Source organism: Delphinapterus leucas, chromosome 11 (assembly GCF_059928025.1).
Source record: "Delphinapterus leucas isolate spDelLeu-1000000601 "Yukka" chromosome 11, BTC_Dleu_Yukka2, whole genome shotgun sequence".
Classification (NCBI taxonomy): Eukaryota; Metazoa; Chordata; class Mammalia; order Artiodactyla; family Monodontidae; genus Delphinapterus; species Delphinapterus leucas.
In genome coordinates this window covers 46,472,629-46,493,016 of record NC_143139.1, presented here as the reverse complement: position 1 = coordinate 46,493,016, position 20,388 = coordinate 46,472,629, and the positions used below count along the sequence as shown (strand labels likewise).

Genomic DNA, 20,388 nt, shown 5'->3' with positions numbered 1-20,388 from the left:
CAACACTTATTTAGTATGGAATGGGAGACACCAATTTTCTAATAGTAAAAGTATTCTAGAAAAACAGATACACTTAATAATTCACATCAGCTGACCGACATGGGTTTCATTTTTTTTCTCCGGTCGTATTTTTGCAATAATTTTTCAAATAACGACTTCTTGGGAAACATATTAAAGGATTTGAAATGTAAGCAATAAAATAAATCACTTGCTCCCTGTAAACAGCACCCCGCCCGTGCATTATTCAGGTTCAGAATTTAGCTGACTGTAACTGCTGAATTCAAAGACCAGTCAACTTTCATATGTATGCTACGATAGTACTAAACACACACACACCAGAGATTGATTAGCATATATGAGGGAAAGTTCTAATTTTTCACTTTTCACTGGAGGGCACAGTCTACTTTGGTGAGAGGAGAACGGGACCAGTTTTCATTCTGCTTGTTCTATAAAGAGCCCTGAGTACAGCCTTGAAGTCACTGGCACCATATTTCTGATTGTTTCCCCAGAACTGTACATCTGCAGCCCTAACCCTTCTCAGAGCTCCAGGCTCACTTTCTAATTGCCTGATTGCAAAATCCCTGTGCAGGTCACTTCCCCACATCAAACTCCATAGGTCCAAATCAACTCAACATTTCTCCTCCAAAATCCTCCAGTTTATGTCTTGAGACTCAAAAAAATATTTCTTTCATGGAAATCTCCTTCTGCATTTCTATAGTCACTAACTTTCATTTGTTGACTCATTCATTCAATAGTTCATTCAGGAGTCCCTAGGCACTATTCTAGGCACTAGGAAACCAGAGACCCTTAGGAAATTACCTAATGAGCAATGATAGTTACAATCCCCAGATTATAATTATTACAGCGTTACACCCTGGCTCTGTTACCTCATCCCCGAACAAATACAGTAATCCTTTCCAGGTCCGTTTTCTTCTTCCCCAGATCTATCCATCCTATTCCAGCCATTTAATCTATCTTATTACCCTATAGCTGCATTACTTTTCTTAAAAATCCTCTCCTCAAAAACAGTCTGTGAATTTCTACAGCTAATGAAATAGCCCACATTAGGCTCCTTGGCAATCTGGGCAGGGTGTCGTAGAGAATAGAGCCCTCACCTGCGCCTGGGGGACCAGGTTTCAAGACTGACCCCAAACGCTGATGCGAGAGTGACAGAGCCCTTCACCACCCCGTGCCTCAGTCGCCTCACTTGTAAATGAGAAGATCAGATTAAAAACGTATTCATGTCTAAAATCCTTTCCACTCCTGAAATGTTATGCTTCAGTCAATGAATGTGCTCCAGCTAGCAGATGACATGTTTTTCCCATGCAGGTCGTGTTCCTCTGCCCCAGTGTCCTGACTCTAAAATACCTATCTTTACTCTTCTTCTTCTCTCCCATTAAAAACCATGCACATGCCACATGGTTTTGTTCGAATGTCACCCTTTAATCCGTGGACTAGGAGTGAGATCCTCATTTGAACTCTCCTATGACTTTGTACATACCACTTTCTTAAATCAAGTATCCTGTAATTGAAGTGACTTTAAAGTTCACACACTATACGTCAGATGTAAAGAAATGTTATTTAATCACAAGCCTCTATTGTCTTTGAACAGCAATGGAAAAAAATACCTTATCTGGGTAACAGAGTCAATTTTTGTTTAAAGCTTATTCTCTTGCAGTTTAGCTAGGTGTATTTGGGGTACATGTTTTCACAGTTATCTCACACCTCTATATCTTAGTCTTTCTCTCCCAGTAGCTTCTGAGCAACAAGAGATTCCTAGAAAACATCATGGCGGCAGGGGTGAGAGGTCCCTGTCACCTGTGCAGTCCTCAGCTCCTCACTGGTCTCACTGAGCCATGTCACCTCACTTGACCATTGGATGAATTCCTCTTTGCCTGCTGCATCTCCTGGTACTCCCCTGGCCTGTATGCATCTGCTACTGATGCCCAGAGGGCCCACCATGGCTCCCAACCCAACACTGCCCATTTGACCGTGTCCTGCCCTGACATTAGGTCTCCTTGCTTCCCCTTCTGGGCCTGGGCATTTCTGCATCTCCCCATGACACACGTGGGCTGCAGGCTGCAGGGGACCAGGGGTGGGAGGGGCTCCATCTCAAGTGCTCTATAGACTGAACACACACAATCATTTCTGCTCTACTGGAGTTGCTCCATGTTATTGTGGGACAAGAGTTGCAGAGCAGCAAAAAGTTATAGCCATTAAAATTATCCAATTACTCCACTCATTCTGCTTTATGTTTACTTATTTGAGACTATGCTTTATTCTTCCTACTGGAAGAAACCTGTGTTCAAATTGTGGTTTACTCTTCTCTGTATCCTTCTCCATAAACTAGCCCTAGAAATTTGCAAGTCTTCTGCCATATTTTTCTATCAATTTATTAGATGTTGATTTCTCTTTTTTCTTATAGAAGAGAAAAGGAAAGCAGGTATACAGAACAGATGGGATTAAGAAAATGGATTTAAATTCTTTCTGTGCTTTATAGCTAGGAATTATGAATATTTATCACAGAAGACAAATTTGACAATTAGAAGAAATTTCACTAAAGTGAATGAATTACAGTGTTTATATGATACGGAGGATTTAAAAACCAGTATAATCTTATATCACATTCACAAAAGTATCATGTCCAAGCCTAAGAAAGTTTATTAGTTATTATTTGTATGCTAGTTACAGAAAAATGTGCTACATGGCTTTATACAAAACGGCTCTTATTGTCTCATGCAACAAGCAGTATTGTAATGGCAGCCCATGGAGGATATGCCAGCTCAGAGATAGTAACTAGGAACCAGGTCTTTTTTATTCTCCAACATCAGCATCCTTGCTACCTCCTCAAAGTCATATGGGATGCTACACTTCCAGGTATCTTCTCCTCATCCTAGACAAGAGAAGGATAAAGCGTTCTCTCCCTAGAAGATGTTCGCCTTTTCGTTCAGGAAAAAATGTTCTTCCTAGAGACTGTAACTGAGCAGGACTCTATGGGGCCTTCCCAGGAAAGGACCACCCCCCCCACCCGTGACCTCCTTTTGCCTCTTTTTTGTAGAAAAATTTTAGCCTCCTAGGGCTTCCCCGAGTTACAAAGAACAAATTTAATCAGAGAAGTGAGAAAATGCAAAAACAAAGGAAAACAGTCAAGCAAGACAAAATAATAATAGCTTAGCCATTAAACAAAGTCAAGGAACTTTAGTTCCTCCTCAAGGGCTATAGATAATATTCTGAGCCATATCCTTGAGCTGTTCTTCAGATACTGAAAGCCTCACAAGGTGGAAGTTAACTGCATGCTGACCAAAAGCAAGTAGACCCCAAACCAGTTGGAGCTAGAAGGTCAATGATGTTGACTTCTGAAACACCACCCTGTTCCCTGTTACCTCACCACCAACCAAGCAGAAGAATGTCTAGGAGCTGATCACACACCCTACAAACCCCCTCCCTCACCCTGTATCAAAATCCTTTCCCTGAAAGCCATTGAGGAATTCAGGCCTTTTGAGCATTAGCTGCCTGGACTCCTTGCTTGGTGCCCTGCAATAAATGCTGCACTTTCCTTCAACACAAGCCAATGTCAGTAGATTGGCTTTACTGCACACAGGTGAGTGGACCCAACTTTGGTTTGGTAATAAGACTTCTACTTACATATCATTAGCTAAGAATATTCTTCAGGTTCCTCTCCATCTCCCCATAACTGGAAGAGAGTCAGGGACAGTGAGTGCTTTAATTTTCCTGCCTTGAAAAAAAACACAGGAGAAAAGAAGATTGTGAAAAGAAGGCACTCAATTTTGAGTACCATCTTTAACAAGAAATAGATGACAGAACAGCTCTTGCTGAAGAGAGAAATATTTAGCCTCAAGAATAGGAAACTGTATAAAAAAACAATGCCTGTCTTGAAATATTTGAAGGGCTATTATGAGAAGGAGACTTGTTTGTGTTGTTCAAAAAGGCAGATCCAGAATCAATAGGTGGGTCTTACTGGGGAACATTTCCTACTTTACCTTAGTCAGAACACATTTGTTTTCAAGAAAATAAACCTAATCAAATTAGATTAAGATAAAAGTACAATTGACCCTTGAACAACATGTGTTTGAACTGCATAGGTCCACTTATACGTGGATTTTTGTTGTTGAAGTATAGCTGATTTATAATAATGTTATATTAGTTTAAAGTGTACAACACAGTGATTCGGTATTTTTACAGATTAGCGCATTTTTTTTCAGTAGTACATACTACAGTGCTACACTATCCAAGCTTGGTTGAATATGAGGATGCAGAACCACAGATAAGGAGGAACCGCTTCTATGGAGGAACAGTATATACGAAGGGCTGACTATAAATTACAAGTGGATTATGTGGATTTTCAACTCCTTGGAGGGTTGGTGCCCCTAACTCCCACATTGTTCTAGGATCAACTTAGTTAATGACAATAACACAGAGGAATATCATGGAGCATGAGGTACAGCAGGTATCACAGGACCTCAAAGCCATCAGTCATTATCTCTCTCTCCCCTTCCTTCCCTTCTCCTCCCCCTCCTCTCCTTCTCTCAGTCTTCCTCTCTGTCTGTCTGTCTCCATTTCTGTCTCTCTGCCTCTCTCTCACATGTGCACATGGCCTTTCATATCTGCTCCACTTTGCACTGTTGCAGTATTGCTCTCTCTCTGCACACAGCACACCAGTTCTCTGCTAAACTCATTTCTTACTCAGGGCCCACCTCAGGTATCCCAAAAGGATGAATTCCTATAGTTTAAAAAGTTGGTTTCTGGTCTTGATTTCAAATTTCTAAGAGGCCAATATCTCACTGAGCGAAAGTCATATGTTTACCCCTGGTTCTATTAAATGTAATCAAGAAAAACAAGGATCCATGGGACATGGGGCTATCCTTACTTAAACTGTGACAAGGCAAATTCTCTAAGAAGACTTGGAGATAGAGAAGAAATCATGGACATATCAAGTAAATTTTCCCATGTCTGCCCTCTGTCATTCATCTTCCTCTCCACTGTCAAATTAATCTTTCTGAAAGACAGTTTCATTTATATCATGTATCCACCTATTCACAAACTTTCCATGACTAGACTGTCTATAAAATATCACCCGGCACTCAAGGTTCTTCGCAATGTAGTCCCAACGCACTTTTCTAATTTGATTTTTTACTACTCCCCTCTCTTGCTCCAATCAAATACAGAGAAATCTTTTACCCTTTCCCCTGTACTTTGAGTGACCACACATGCTGTTTGCTCGGGACAGTCCCAGTTTGTTCTGTTGCTTAGGTACAATTATTAAAAGTGCCCCATTTTTAGTCTCTAATATGCCCTGATTTAGATGACAGAGGAATGATCCTCCTACCTAGAGGCCCATCCCCTCATCAACTTCAAGTTGCCAAAGCTTCACTATTACTCAACATCCAGGAAAAATGCCAACTTATTTTTACACAAAGCCTTCTCCAACCTAAGAAGGTCAAAATAATGCCTCTTTCCTCTTAACTCCTTTAGTATTTTATTTGCTTCTTCTCTTTATTATCCTTGACACTTCCTATATTTTATCATGATTGAAATTTCTGATTGCCCTTGTGCTCATTTGGAGGACCCAGATGAAAAATTATACAATTACCTTGCTTTTGTTAGGATGTAAAACCAAGAAATGTGTTCAGCCGACCAAGGTGGTTTATCATGCTGCAGAAATGCACCTGGAAAGCACTAAGAAAACAAAATCGCATGGATGAGTGAAATCAACTAAAAATCAAATTTTAACATTAACTCAGTGGCTGCTCTAGGAAACTGAAACAAAATCCCTTTGTTGTGTGTGTCTTAACTTCACTGTCAGGTTCTAGTTAGCTCCAGAGAATGGCTGATATATCAACAACAGAGGTGGCAGGGCTGGGCATGGTGGCAATTCTGGGTACAGTTCTTGCACTCAACCACCTCAGACTCTCTTACCCCTTTCCTGGTGTCTGATGGTAAAGTCATAGAGTCAGGCTCTCAGGGCAGACAGGTCTGGGTCAAACCTCAGTTTTGTCACTTCTAGCTCTATGTCCAGGGCCAGTTGCTCATTCTCTTGGAAGCCTTGGTTTCCCCATCAATAAAATAGAGTTTGACAGTGCAGGTCCCCTAGAGAAGTTCTGAGGACTAAAAGAGATAATGGGTGTAATCTGCTTTGCACAGTATGATTCTATAATTATATTTTTATCATTATACGGTTCAAAGTCTGTGAAACATGTATCCCTGAGCACCCATGGAATTATTGCCAGGATATCATAAAGTTACATATACACCAAGCACTGCTGACAGTTGAGTAAATAATATGTCTCACATGCATAAGTGCCATTATTTTTTGAAATATTAGAATTAATACAATAAGAAATAAACTTAAAGCATTCTGAATGCAGCAATTATTATTATTTACTTTATCAGTAGAGACTAATAGTGTTAACTGGATCAGATGACTGGCCATGAGAGTTTTAGATGTTAAAAGTGACTCCAGGGCTTCCCTGGTGGCGCAGTGGTTGAGAGTCCACCTGCCGATGCAGGGGACACGGGTTCGTGCCCCGGTCCAGGAAGATCCCACATGCCGCGGAGCGGCTGGGCCCATGAGCCATGGCCGCTGAGCCTGCACGTCCGGAGCCTGTGCTCCGCAACGGGAGAGGCCACAACATTGAGAGGGCTGCGTACCGCAAAAAAAAAAAAAAAAAGTGACTCCATATTTGAAAAGGGTGGTAGTTCCTGCATTCACTTTCCAATTCCTGATAGACCCTTTCAAAGGAGAATTTTCCACTTCTCCAGGTTTCTATGACCAGCTATTTTCCATGACATACATAGCTGGCTCCACTGGCTTCTGCAGGGCTGGGGCACTGAGACTGGGCCAGCACCTGTGTGTGGCCAAGTGTTTTGGAATCTTACAGTGGATGTGAGGGTGGGGATTACTTGCCCATGACTTGTGAGACAGGAACTGAAAACGTAATCAGGCAAAGAGCCTCTAGGAAGTGCCAATCAAATTCCCAGATGTTTATGCAAATGTGTTATCAATTAAAACTTGTTGCGCAGGAAGGAAAAGTTAAGGAGATGCAACTTAGGGGACCCTGGAGAGACAATGTTCAAAGCAGAGGCCCTGGTAAGCAGATATCTGCCTCAACTCTCTACTGGAGGTAAGAGCATCTAAAATCTACATGGGCAAGTGAACACAGTTCTGCTATTACAGTGTCATTTTTTCACGAAAACATATTATACCCTCAACTTGAGTGTCAGTACTTTATGTACAAACATAAAGTCTGACTCAAATTTATACCCCATGTAATATCTAGAAGAATGTCTTGCACATATTAGGTGTTCAAGAGCTGTCTCCTAACTATTAGCATCATTCAGCCTTGGAAGAGGCTGCCCTCTCTGATGATACACATTACATCCCTTGTGGTATTTAAGCAATGTCTCATAAAAAATTGTGTACTGGGGAGATCTTCAAGATGGCGGAGAAGAAAGACGTGGTGATCAACTTCCTCCCCATAAATACATCAGAAATACATCTACATGTAGAACAACTCCTACAGAACACCTACTAAACACTGGCAAAAGACCTCAGACTTCCCAAAAGATTTTTTTTTTTTCCTTTTTCTCTTTTTGTGAGTGTGTATGTGTATGCTTCTTTGTGTGATTTTGTCTGTATAGCTTTGCTTTTACCATTTGTCCTAGGGTTCTGTCTGTCTGTCGTTTGTTTTTGTATAGTTTTTAGTGCTTACTATCATTGGTGGATTTGTTTTTTGGTTTGGTTGCTCTCTTCTTTCTTTTCTTTTTTTATTACTTTTTAATTTTTTTAAATTTTAATAATTTTTTCTAGGTTTTTTTTTTTTGTTTTTTTTTTTTGCGGTATGCAGGCCTCTCACTGTTGTGGCCTCTCGCGTTGCGGAGCACAGGCTCCGGACGCGCAGGCTCAGTGGCCATGGTTCACGGGCCTAGCTGTTCCGTGGCATGTGGGATCTTTCCGGACCAGGGCATGAACCCGTGTCCCCTGCACCGGCAGGCGGACTCTCAACCACTGCGCCACCAGGAAAGCCCTCTAGTTTTTATTTTAATAACTTTATTTTTTTTCTTCCTTTCTTTCTTTTTTTCTCCTTTTTCTTTTGAGCCATGTGGCTGACAGGGGCTTGGTGCTCCAGCCACGTGTCAGGCCTGTGCCTCTGAGGAGGGAGGGCCGACTTCGGGACATTGGTTCACCAGAGACCTCCGAGCTCCACATAATATCGAACGGTGAAAGTGTGCCCAGAGACCTCCATCTCAATGCTAAGACCCAGCTCCACTGAACAACCAGCAAGCTACAGTGCTGGACACCCTATGCCAAACAACTACCAAGACAGAAAGACAACCCCACCCATGAGCTGAAAAACTGCCTAAAATCATAATAAGGTCACAGACACCCCAAAACACACCACCGGACACAGTCCTACCCATCAGAAAAACAAGGTCCAGCCTCATCCACCAGAACACAGGCACCAGTCCCTTCCACCAGGAAGCCTACGCAACCCACTGAACCAACCTTACCCACTGGGGCAGATGCCAAAAACAACGGGAACTATGAACCTGCAGCCTGTGAAAAGGAGACCCCAAACACAGTAAGTTAAGCAAGATGAGAAGACAGGGAAATACACAGCAGCTGAAGGAACAAGGTAAAAACCCACCAGACCGAACAAATGAAGAGGAAATAGGCAGCCTACCTGGAAAAGAATTCAGAGTAATGATGGTAAAGATGATACAAAATCTTGGAAACAGAATGGAGAAAATGCAAGAAACATTTAACAAGGACCTAGAAGAACTAAAGAGCAAGCAAACAATGATGAACAACACAATAAATGAAATTTAAAATTCTCTAGAAGGAATCAATAGCAGAATAACTGAGGCAGAAGAACAGATAAGTGACCTGGAAGATAAAATAGTGGAAATAACTGCGGCAAAGCAGAATAAAGAAAAAAGAATGAAAAGACTTGAGGAGAGTCTCAGAGACCTCTGGGACAACATTAAACACACCAACAGAGGGGGCAAGGTCCTGAGGTCCGCACGTGCTGCACGGCCAGACGCAGCAGGCGTGGTGGTGGATGGAGGCGGTAAGTCCGACGCAACAGTCGGGGTTGCCCGTGAGAAGGTGGCGGTGTAGGCACACGGGCTACGTGGAGGCCGGCAGTGGTGGCCGGGCCATGGCGGGAGACCGTTTTCGTTGGGCTCCCTGAGGTGTGCTCCCTGAAGTCTCGGCGAGCCGTGACCCATGGGCTCATTGAGCAGCCGAGTGCTGTGCCACCCGGGGTGAGCCCGAGCCCAGCAGGAACCCGGTTCTGGGGCTGGGGGCTCGGCCTGGAGGCCGGAGAGTGGTGGCGACGCAGCCGCCCACGGCTTCTGTTACTGTCCGGGCAGCCGTAAGCACAAGCAGAGCAGAGGGGCCTTCTGCTACTGTCACCCCGATTCTGAGACAGACGAGGATGAGCAGGAAGGGGACGGGCAGCAGTGACTCCTCAACACCCCTCGAAGGAAAAAATTGAAGAGTACGTCCAAATATATTTATCAAACATTATTTTTAAATGGTGAAAACAGTGGCATTAAGATTTGTGCTCTAGGAGAGGAGTGGAGCTTACACTAAATATATTTATGTCAATCTGGCTACTTTTCTAGTATGTTTGGTGGTTCATGGAAGGAGTCCAGCATGAATATTATTGAACTGGAGACTCCAGACCAGAATATTGATATAGAAGCACTGCAGGTGGCATTTGGGTCATTGTATCGAGATGATGTCTTAATAAAGCCCAGTCCAGTTATTGCCATTTTGGCAGCAGCTTGTATGCTGCAGTTGGATGGTTTAATACAGCAGTGTGGTGAGACGATGAAGGAAACAGTTAATGTGAAAACCGTATGTGGCTATTACACATCAGCAGGGACCTATGGACTGGACTCTGTAAAGAACAAGTGCCTTGAATGGCTTCTAAACAATCTGATGACTCACCAGAATGTTGAACTTTTTAAAGAATTCAGTATAAATGTCATGACACAACTCATTGGTTCATCTCACTTATTTTTGATGCAAGTGGAGATGGATGTATACACAGCCCTTAAAAAGTGGATGTTCCTTCAACTTGTGCCTTCTTGGAATGGATCTTTTTTTTTTTTTTTTTTTTTTTGCGGTACGTGGGCCTCTCACCGCTGTGGCCCCTCCCGCTACGGAGCACAGGCTCCAGACGCGCAGGCTCAACGGCCATGGCTCACGGGCCCAGCCGCTCCGCGGCATGTGGGATCCTCCCGGACCGGGGCACGAACCCGCGTCCTCTGCATCTGCAGGCAGACTCCCAACCACTGCGCCACCAGGGAAGCCCTGGAATGGATCTTTAAAACAGCTTTTGACTGAAACAGATGTCTGGTTTTCTAAGAGGAGAAAAGATTTTGAAGGTATGACCTTCCTTGAAACTGAGCAAGGAAAACCATTTGTGTCAGTATTCAGACATTTACGGTTACAGTATATTATCAGTGATTTGGCCTCCGCGAGAATTATTGAACAAGATTCTCCGGTACCTTCAGAATGGCTATCTTCTGTGTATAAACAGCAGTGGCTTGCTATGCTCTGGGCAGAACAAGACAGTGAGGTGGGGCCACAAGAAATCAATAAAGAAGAGCTAGAGGGAAATAGCATGAGGTGTGGTAGAAAGCTTACCAAAGATGGTGAATACTGCTGGTGGTGGACAGGTTTTAACTTCGGCTTTGACCTGCCTGTAACTTACACCAATCGATACATCATTTTCAAACGCAATACACTGAATCAGCCATGTAGTGGATCTGTCAGTTTACAACGTCGAAGGAGCACAGCATTTAGATTACGTTTGGCTTCTTTTGATAGTAGTGGAAAACCAATATGTAGTAGAACAACTGGCTATCAAATACTTACACTTGAAAAGGACCAAGAACAAGTAGTGATGAACCTGGACAGCAGGCTTCTGATCTTCCCTTTATATATCTGCTGTAACTTCCTGTATATATCGCCAGAAAAAAGAACTGAAAATAATCATCATCCAGAAAATCCAGAAAACTGAGGAGCTCATCAGCTGGAAACAGTAGCGCCTTGTAAACTTTTCTGGCCAGCTTTAATTTAATGGCCCTGCAGATAATTCACATCTAAGGTGACTAACAGTGACAAAGGCCTTATGAACTGTTCAGATAATACAGAAGACTATTCTTATCCTCATTACATTTCTATGCATATATAAAAAAACATTTTAAAGCCAAGAAAATATCTGTCAAACCGTTTGTTATAAAGATGTCAACTCATGCTTTTTAATTTGGCATCAGTAGAAAATTGCCGTAGGTAAATTTCACATTTCTCTGCAACCAAATATAGAGTTAATTTTTAGCTTGAACTTTGATCCTACCTAATGTTAGTGAACCTCAATTATCCATCTGTAAGTTTTATTTTTATTTGGCTAAAAGAATGCCAAAGGAATAATTTGGCCAATTATAAATGCTGTTTCAGTTGGTGTGTTTAAAGCTGTCCTTTAATTTTTTCAACTTCTCTTTATGATTCCTCCTCCTAGTTGAATATTCTTCCAATCTATATATGTTTTTAATCATTAAATTTTTTTTCATGGTAAAAAAAAAAAAAACAACCCAACATTCGAATTATAGGGGTCCCAGAAGAAGAAGAGAAAAAGAAAGGGGCTGAGAAAATATTTGAAGACATTATAGTTGAAAACTTCCCTAATATGGGAAAGGAAACAATCAAGTCCAGGAAGCTCAGAGAGCCCCATACAGGATAAATCCAGGGAGAGACATGCCAAGACACAAATTAATCAAACTATCAAAAATTAAAGAAAAAATATTAAAAGCAGCAAGGGAAAAGAAACAAATAACATAGAGGGAATTCCCATAAGGTTAACAGCTGATCTTTCAGCAGAAACTCTGCAAGCCAGAAGGGAGTGGCAGGACATATTTAAAGCCAGAAGGGAGTGGCAGGACATATTTAAAGTGATGAAAGGGAAAAACCTACAACAAAGATTACTCTACCCAGGAAAGATATTATTCCGATTCAACAGAGAAATTAAAACCTTTACAAACAAGCAAAAGCTAAGAGAATTCAGCACCACCAAACTAGCATTACAACACATGCTAAAGAAACTTCTCTAGGCAGGAAACACAAGAGAAGGAAAGGACCTACAATAACAAACTCAAAACAATTTAGAAAATGGTAATAGGAACATACATATCGATAATTACCTTAAATGTAAATGGATTAAATGCTCCAACCAAAAGACATAGACTGGCAGAATGGATACAAAAACAAGATCTGTATATATGCTGTCTACAAGAGACCCACTTCAGGTCTAGGGACACATAAGACTGAAAGTGAGGGGAAGGAAAAAGATATTCCATGCAAATGGAAATCAAAAGAAATCTGGAGTAGCAATTCTCATATCGGACAAAATAGACTTTAAAATAAAGACTACTACAAGAGACAAAGAAGGACACTACATGATCATCAAGGGATCAATCCAAGAAGGAAATATAACAATTGTAAATATTTATGCACCCAACATAGGAGTACCTCAATACATAAGGCAAATGCTAAAGATGTTTTCATGTAAAAGAATGAAATTAGAACACTCCCTAACACCATACACAAAAATAAACTCAAAATGGATTAAAGACCTAAATGTAAGGCCAGACACTATCAAACTCTTAGAGGAAAACATAGGCAGAACACTCTATGACATAAATCACAGCAAGATCCTTTTTGACCCACCTCCTAGAGAAATGGAAATGAAAACAAAAATAAACAAATGGGACCTAATGGAACTTCAAAGCTTTTGCACAGCAAAGGAAACCATAAACAAGACGAAAAGACAACCCTCAGGATAGGAGAAAATATTTGCAAATGAAGCAACTGACAAAGGATTAATCTCCAATATTTACAAGCAGCTCATGCAGCTCAGTATCAAAAAAACAAACAACCCAATCCAAAAATGGGCAGAAGACCTAAATAGACATTTCTCCAAAGAAGATATACAGATTGCCAACAAACACGTGAAAGAATGCTCAACATCACTAATTATTAGAGAAATGCAAAACAAAACTACAATGAGGTATCACCTCACACCAGTCAGAATGGCCATCATCAAAAAATCTACAAACAATAAATGCTGGAAAGGGTGTGGAGAAAAGGGAACCCTCTTGCACTGTTGGTGGGAATATAAATTGATACAGCCACTGTGGAGAACAGTATGGATGTTCCTTAAAAAACTAAAAATAGAACTACCATATGATCCAGCAATCCCACTACTGGGCATAAACCCAGAGGAAACCATAATTCAAAAAGAGTCACGTACCACAATGTTCATTGCAGCTCTATTTACAATAGCCAGGACATGGGAGCACCCTAAGTGCCCATAGACAGATGAAAGGATAAAGAAGATGTGGCACATATATACAATGGAATATTACTAAGGCATAAAAAGAAACAAAATTGAGTCATTTGTGAGGTGGATGGACCTAGAGACTGTCATACAGAGTGAAGTAAGTCAGAAAGAGAAAAACAAATACCATATGCTAACGTATATATGGAATCTTAAAAAAGTAAAATAAAAATAAAAAGTCATGAAGAACCCAGGGGCAGGACAGGAATAAAGACGCAGATGTAGAGAATGGACTTGAGGACACAGGGAGGGGGAAGGGTAAGCTGGGAAGAAGTGAGAGAGTGGCATTGACATATATACACTACCAAATGTAAAACAGATAGCTAGTGGGAAGCAGCCACATAGCGCAGGGAGATCAGCTCGGTGCTTTGCGACCACCTAGAGGGGTGGGATAGGGAGGGTGAGAGGGAGTCGCAGAAGGGAGGAGATATGGGGATATATGTATATGTATAGCTGATTCACTTTGTTATAAAGCAGAAACTAACACACCATTGTAAAGCAATTATACTCTAATAAGGATGTTAAAAAACAAACAACAACAACAAAAAGATGCAAAAAACAGAAAGGATACACAGATAGGATCACAGGGAGCCAGGATCTTGTGAAGGCGCATTGGTGGAGCTTGGGAGCCAATAGCTTGATTAGAGCCCTTCATACTTCTCTCTGTTTAAACTCTCTGCCTTAACAAAAGAGCAAGCATGCAGGGGCACTGAACTGTTTTCAATGTTCTGTACATGACTCAGGCTTCTATGCTGTTCATGTGTTTTGATATAAAGTTGAATAAACCAAACTCTAGTTGTTGCCATTGTTTTTTTTTTAACAACTTTATTGGAGTGCAATTGCTTTACAATGGTGTGTTAGTTTCTGCTGTATTACAGAGTGAATCAGCTATATGTATACATATACCCCCCCATATCTCCTCCCTCTTGCATCTCCCTCCCACCCTCCCTATCCCACCCCTCTAGGTGGTCACAAAGCATGAAGCTGATCTCCCTGTGCTATGCGGCTGCTTCCCACTAGCTATCTATTTTACATTTGGTAGTGTATATATGTCCATGCCACTCTTTCACTTTGTCCCAGCTTACCCTTCCCCCTCCCCATGTCCTCAAGTCTATTTTCTACATCTGCGTCTTTATTCCTGTCCTGCCCCTAGGTTCTTCAGAACCCTTTTTTTTTTTTTTTAGATTCCATATAGATGTGTTAGCATACGGTATTTATTTTTATCTTTCTGACTTATTTCATTCTGTATGACAGTCTCTAGGTCCATCCACCTCACTACAAATAACTCAATTTCGTTTCTTTTTATGGCTGAGCAATATTTCATTGTATACATGTGCCACATCTTCTTTACCCGTTCTTCTGTCTATGGACACTTAGGTTGCTTCCATGTCCTGTCTATTGTAAATAGAGCTGCAATGAACATTGTGGTACATGATTCTTTTTGAATTATGGTTTTCTCAGGGTATATGCCCAGTAGTGGGATTCCTGGGTCATATGGTAGTTCTATTTTTAGTTATTTAAGGAACCTCCATACTGTTCTCCATAGTGGCTGTATCAATTTACATTCCCACCAACAGTGCAAGAGTGTTCCCTTTTCTCCACACCCTCTCCAGCACTTATTGTTTGTAGATTTTTTGATGATGGCCATTCTGACTGGTGTAACACACTATTGTAAAGAAATTATACTCCAATAAAGATGTTTAAAAAAATTGTGTACTGAAAATTAGAAAAAGTTTAGTAAAACATATGTTAGTGCGGCCATAGAAGAATTGGACATGAAGACATCCAAAACTGCTTCTAATGCCAAGCATCAGTGATTCTATATTCTGAAGTTAACGTCTATAGTTCTATGATAATGCAGATTTTGACTCAATGATTTAATGGACAGCACTCTTGAAAATAAAATTCAAGCAATATTATGCCTGATAGAAAGCATTTTTTAAAAGTTCTTATGCATTTTAAAAATTGTATAATTGCAAATGTTCATTAGGATATAACTGAGTAGTCCTCTTTCCCTACTTACTAGTATGTGCCAGGGTGCCATAATTATAAGAGTAATTATGAAAGGCAAATGTACTCCCTCAAAATGAAATTTATTTTATTCCTCTCAGTAAAAATACCTTGGCAAATCTATGAAAATTATTATAGATGTAGAGAAGTTCTACTTTGGGAAAAGACATTAAAATAGGGCATGGAGAAAAAATAATCACGTAATAGATGGAAATATTACATAATACTCCGTACATGAAAATGCCTTTTCTCTTTTGCACAGAAATAGTAGAAGAATGCAGTAAAATCTGTTCATCCATGGAGGTCCAAGTGTTAGAAGATGTTTTATGTACTTTGCCTTTTTATCGTACCTCTGATTTTGGTTAGTTTATGGCTCTGCTTCAAGTTTACTTTTATAGAGATTAATGCAATTTATACAGTATATTTCATTTTATGATATATTTAACAATAAGTGGATAGTAATTAAGGCTGTGTGATATGGAGGAAAAATGTCCAGGAACTAAATACATTTAAAAAAAATGTGCTCTTTGAGTTTAATAGCATTTGAAGTATTTAAATAGCTTAAATTAAATTAGAGTTAATAGAGTTTAATTAAGGTTATAGTCAAAAAAGAAATATTCTCTCATAAAAAAGAAAGTTATTCTGGAGTCATGGACGTTTTTTCTCTTGATTCTCCGTGAAGAAACATCTTTGGGTTATTAGGAGTCTTCACGATTACCGTGCAGTCAAAGGCTCATGAATTGACGATGTTGCGTGAGAACTAAGAAGTATTCCATTTCCACAGGTGAAATTTCTTACAGAAAACCCCAATGTAGGTATGCAGAAATTGTTAACACATCAGGCCAACCAAAATTCTACTACATTCCACATTCAAACATGCAGCAAAAATGACTGACATGAAGTGGAAATGGAGAATAGCCTCTCTAGCCAAACTTGTGCATAGGGAACCTCAGAGATGCTTTTCCCTAAATTAGACAAGTGAGGACTTGTTTAGGGTGTTTTGTTTGTTTCTCATTTAAATTGTGCAATGATGGACTTAGTTCTGGCATTGGACAGTGGCCTGCTTAGTTCTGGCACTGGATGGTGGCCTGCTTCTAAAGGCAGGATCCGGAGGGGAGTTGATGAGATAGTAGGAGGCTAGCAGAGCTTCAAAAGCCAGCAGAACCTGACTGATGGCACCATCCTGGCTTCTGATAGGGCCAATCTTAATACCATCACATACACTGTCAGGGTCTCTTGGTGTTCACTAGTATTGGTATGTTTTTTCCAGATGTATGGATTGGCATATGACATATGGGTCAAATACCCATTTCCATTCCCTTAATAAATCAAATTCTAATGCTCTTAAAAAAACAAATTCTAAATATCTAAAGCAACAACATCAATTTCATTTAAGTTTATCTTTATCCTTATATAGGTAAGTTCAGATTTTTTTAAATGAAAATAAACCTGAAATTAGTCACACACACACACACACACACACAGAACAACTTTGGGAGGGAAGAAAAGAAAACCTGCCAAATAGAAGATATAAAGACAATTCAACTACAAACTGAACTCCGTTTTTTTCCCTCTTGGCTCAGATGGAATGAAGCTGGAGTGATGTTAAGCTACACTGTCATTTCCATGGGAAGAGTAAAGGAATGACATAAAGTTTAATCCTCTATGCATGGAGGCCAAACTACTTCGCTCTATTTTTGATTCTGGTTTGTTTATAAATGTATCTCACATTTTCTTTTGTAATCATTAGTACAGCAAATGTTGCATAGCACTTGGCACAATGCAGTTACTGAATAATGAATGAAAGAATTAGTTAATTAGTGAAAGAATATAAATTTCAGATGTCTTTACTCATTTGCTTAACTAAGATCCCAATCAAAACTGAAAGCCTCTTTTGGGTTATCCTGTGAGTATTATAAGAGAACAATTCTCTCATTTCTCAAAAGAAAAAGGACTGACTTCCTTTGAATCAACTGAAACCCCCATCATTATTCTTAAATTTTAAAACAGAGCTTTAAAAGAAGTCCTCCAATTACTTTAAAAGAAAAAAAAACACAACTTCAAGTGTGATTTTCTGGTGACTTGGGTTCTTGATATTCTTTGATTTGCTTACTTTTTCTATAAAATGAATGGTGATTAAAGTATCTTATCATCCAAGTCACTATGAGTGGTGTAGTAAAGTATACAAAACATGAAGAAATATAATATGTTATATTTCTGATTAGCTGTGTGAATTTTGGCAAGTCATTTAGCCTATTTGGACCTTAGTTTCCTCACTGTGAAAGTTTCACTCAAGAGTTGTTGTGAGGACAAATAAGGTATGAACGTAATATAAGACATGATATCAATGGAAGACATTTCTGCAATATTTATGTAAATCACATTTTTCAAGTTAGATCATTTAGAGAGAAAAACATATCTAGATTTAGAGATAAAAACATGTCTAGAAGAGTGGGTAAATGAAAAGAATACTGGACTTGGTATCAAGAGACGTATATTCAAGTCCCAACAGTTTTACCTTTGTAGACCAGAGCCCTTGGCCATTCTGAACCTCAGTTTCCTCATCTACAAAATGGAGGTAATAATACCTCACAGTGTGGTTGTGATCTAAGATATAGAGAAAATTAAGGAGAGACAGGAGCTAGTCTTTTCTGTGAGGAAACTACATAGTTCAGCCTCCTTCATTCCATGAAGATGAAGGGAAAGGCCTGTGCAGGACCAAGGTGGGTTCCATCTCCCACCGTGAAGAATCCAGAGCCTCCTATGAAGGCAACGTTCAGGCATGTAACAGCTATCTACTTCTGATTTTAAACTCTAGGGGTTTTCCCACTCACTTTGAGAGTCTCCACCTTGTTGTTCCAACATCACATCCAGTCTCTTCATGGAAAAGCCATAACCAAGAGAACAGGATCACTTGGCCAGAAGGGTTCTTAGAGGTCCTTTTTTTTTTTTTTTTTTTTTTACGGTACACAGGCCTCTCACTGTTGTGGCCTCTCCCGTTGCGGAGCACAGACTCTGGATGCGCAGGCTCAGCGGCCATGGCCCACGGGCCCAGCCGCTCCGCGGCATATGGGATCCTCCCAGACCGGGGCACGAACCCTGGTCCCCTGCATCAGCAGGCGGACTCTTTGGTGTCATCCTTCCTGGTGTCCAGTTCCAGTTCTGCAGCTTACTGGGTGTGAGGGCTTGAGCACGTTACTTGGCTTCTCTGAACCTCAATTTTCACATGCTATAAAAGAGGAATAATAATATCTATTCCAGTGGATTTTAAGAGGATTAAGTTAGAGAATCAAATGCCTGTAACTCGGTAAATTTTAAATAAACATTGGCTATGATTTGGGTTAATTCCTTCATTTGATGGGTACAAAGAAAATAATAACAATAAATATAAGTAATTCCTGATATAGCTCCTTGCCTTTTGAGCGTATTTTCCCATGTGTTACCTTATCTAATCCTTTTGGTGCCCCGTGGAGTGGAACAGGAAACCGAAGTACAGGCAGATGATGCAATGCGCCCAGGATCTCTGCCAGAGCTCTTAAGTTAGGTCTCTTTGACTCCCAGACAATACATTTTCAGTTGGATCAGGCTAACCCTAGGCAGAAGGATTAATAATAGCTACCACTCACTTTGGGTTAGGCATTGGTTGGTCCTTTACATATGTTATCTTGTTTAAGCCTCATAACAACTTTATAGTAAAGAAAATATTAGAATCTCCATTTCAAAAAAGTTAAAGTAACATGCACAGGGTAATTGAGCTATTAAGTACTGGAGCCAAGTTTGAACCCAACCAATTTCATGTTTTATCATTAAACTAAACTGTCTCCTGATAGAAAGCTATGCTGGAGCACAGTGTTCAAGAAAGAATGTGTCTTTATCCAGTATTATGAGAAGTGAGGGAGAACACGGATTAATAGCAATATGCCAAGACCTTCATATAAGATCTACCGTGTTAAGCACTTTACCTATGTTATCTTCATAGCTACCTCAAAAGGTATATGTTATTACTCCCACCGAAACAGACTCAGAGAAATTATCCTTCACTTAAAATTACAAGGCTAATGGCAAAGCTAAGATTTAAACCCAGATGTGAGAGTGAAGCTCTTGACCTTTCTATGACAATGACACTGTAGGCTTTTAAAACATAGGTGAATTTAGACATCATCTCCACTGGTTCTCACCCTTGCCTATGAGCAAACTGAGGCCGTAGGAGCCCATGTTTTTCCTCGCAGTTAGAACTTGTGACAGAAGTCAACTTGCCCAACTCCTAACCCAGTGATCTTTCTAGCTCACCAGGAAGTATAAATGTGACCTCTGTCCTGGGGAACTCATACTCTAGGTGGAGAAACACAATCAGAAAGCAACACATGTTAACATGTATCAGAGGCTGCATCCTGTGCAGAAGGGGCATGTTTTCTAGAAGTTACAGAGACACTGGGTCAGGGAGGACAGAAGAGATAAGTGTGCAGACTCTCCAGTTTAAGACACATAAGAATCACCCCTGAGGAGCCCATTTAAATGCAGATTCCCAGGCTGGGAACAGAAAGTCTGAAAATAACAGTCTACATTGTTTAATAAATAGCTCTGATTCCAAAGCATATGCTCTAATTCCCTGCTCTGAGAAATAGGAAACTTGTGAGTATGTTGAAAGAGCAGTAAAAACATAAGATTGGGTATAGAAGATAAGAGCAGATTGAAGAGCATTTGGGAAACCAGGTAAAACAATGCACATTTGATATAATAAAGAGGGGAGCTTTGGAGAAGGGGAGCCAAGATGAGTGAGGGCTCCATGAAGAATGGAGTGAAGCAGTGAGTTCATGGGATGAGGAATAAAAGGTAGGAAGATGAAGGGGTGTGTTTTAGAAGCATTTCAAATGGCAAATCCATAGAACGGGCAGCTGGTCAGATGCAGGGCATAAAGCAGATGGACTGTACAAGCGCCTGGACAGAGGAG

The 20,388-nt window shown here is 40.4% G+C and overlaps 1 protein-coding gene and 1 long non-coding RNA gene across 2 annotated transcripts in view; one reads left to right on the top strand and one right to left on the bottom strand.

Moving 5' to 3' along the window:
• Positions 1 to 1,453: 1,453 nt before the first annotated feature.
• LOC149748023 (uncharacterized) overlaps positions 1,454 to 20,388 on the bottom strand; it is a 107,507-nt gene continuing 88,572 nt past the window's right edge. The window contains exons 4-5 of the long non-coding RNA XR_016394964.1: positions 5,612 to 18,666; positions 1,454 to 3,736 (exon numbers count right to left, since the gene is read on the bottom strand). This is a non-coding gene — a long non-coding RNA (uncharacterized LOC149748023). The remainder of the gene's footprint in view (positions 3,737 to 5,611; positions 18,667 to 20,388) is intronic.
• LOC111171356 (germ cell-less protein-like 1) lies at positions 8,184 to 11,607 on the top strand. Its single transcript, XM_089920955.1, is given in 2 exon segments — positions 8,184 to 10,115; positions 10,342 to 11,607. Coding segments are annotated over 2 exon segments (1,581 nt in total). The 5' UTR covers positions 8,184 to 9,247; the 3' UTR covers positions 11,055 to 11,607.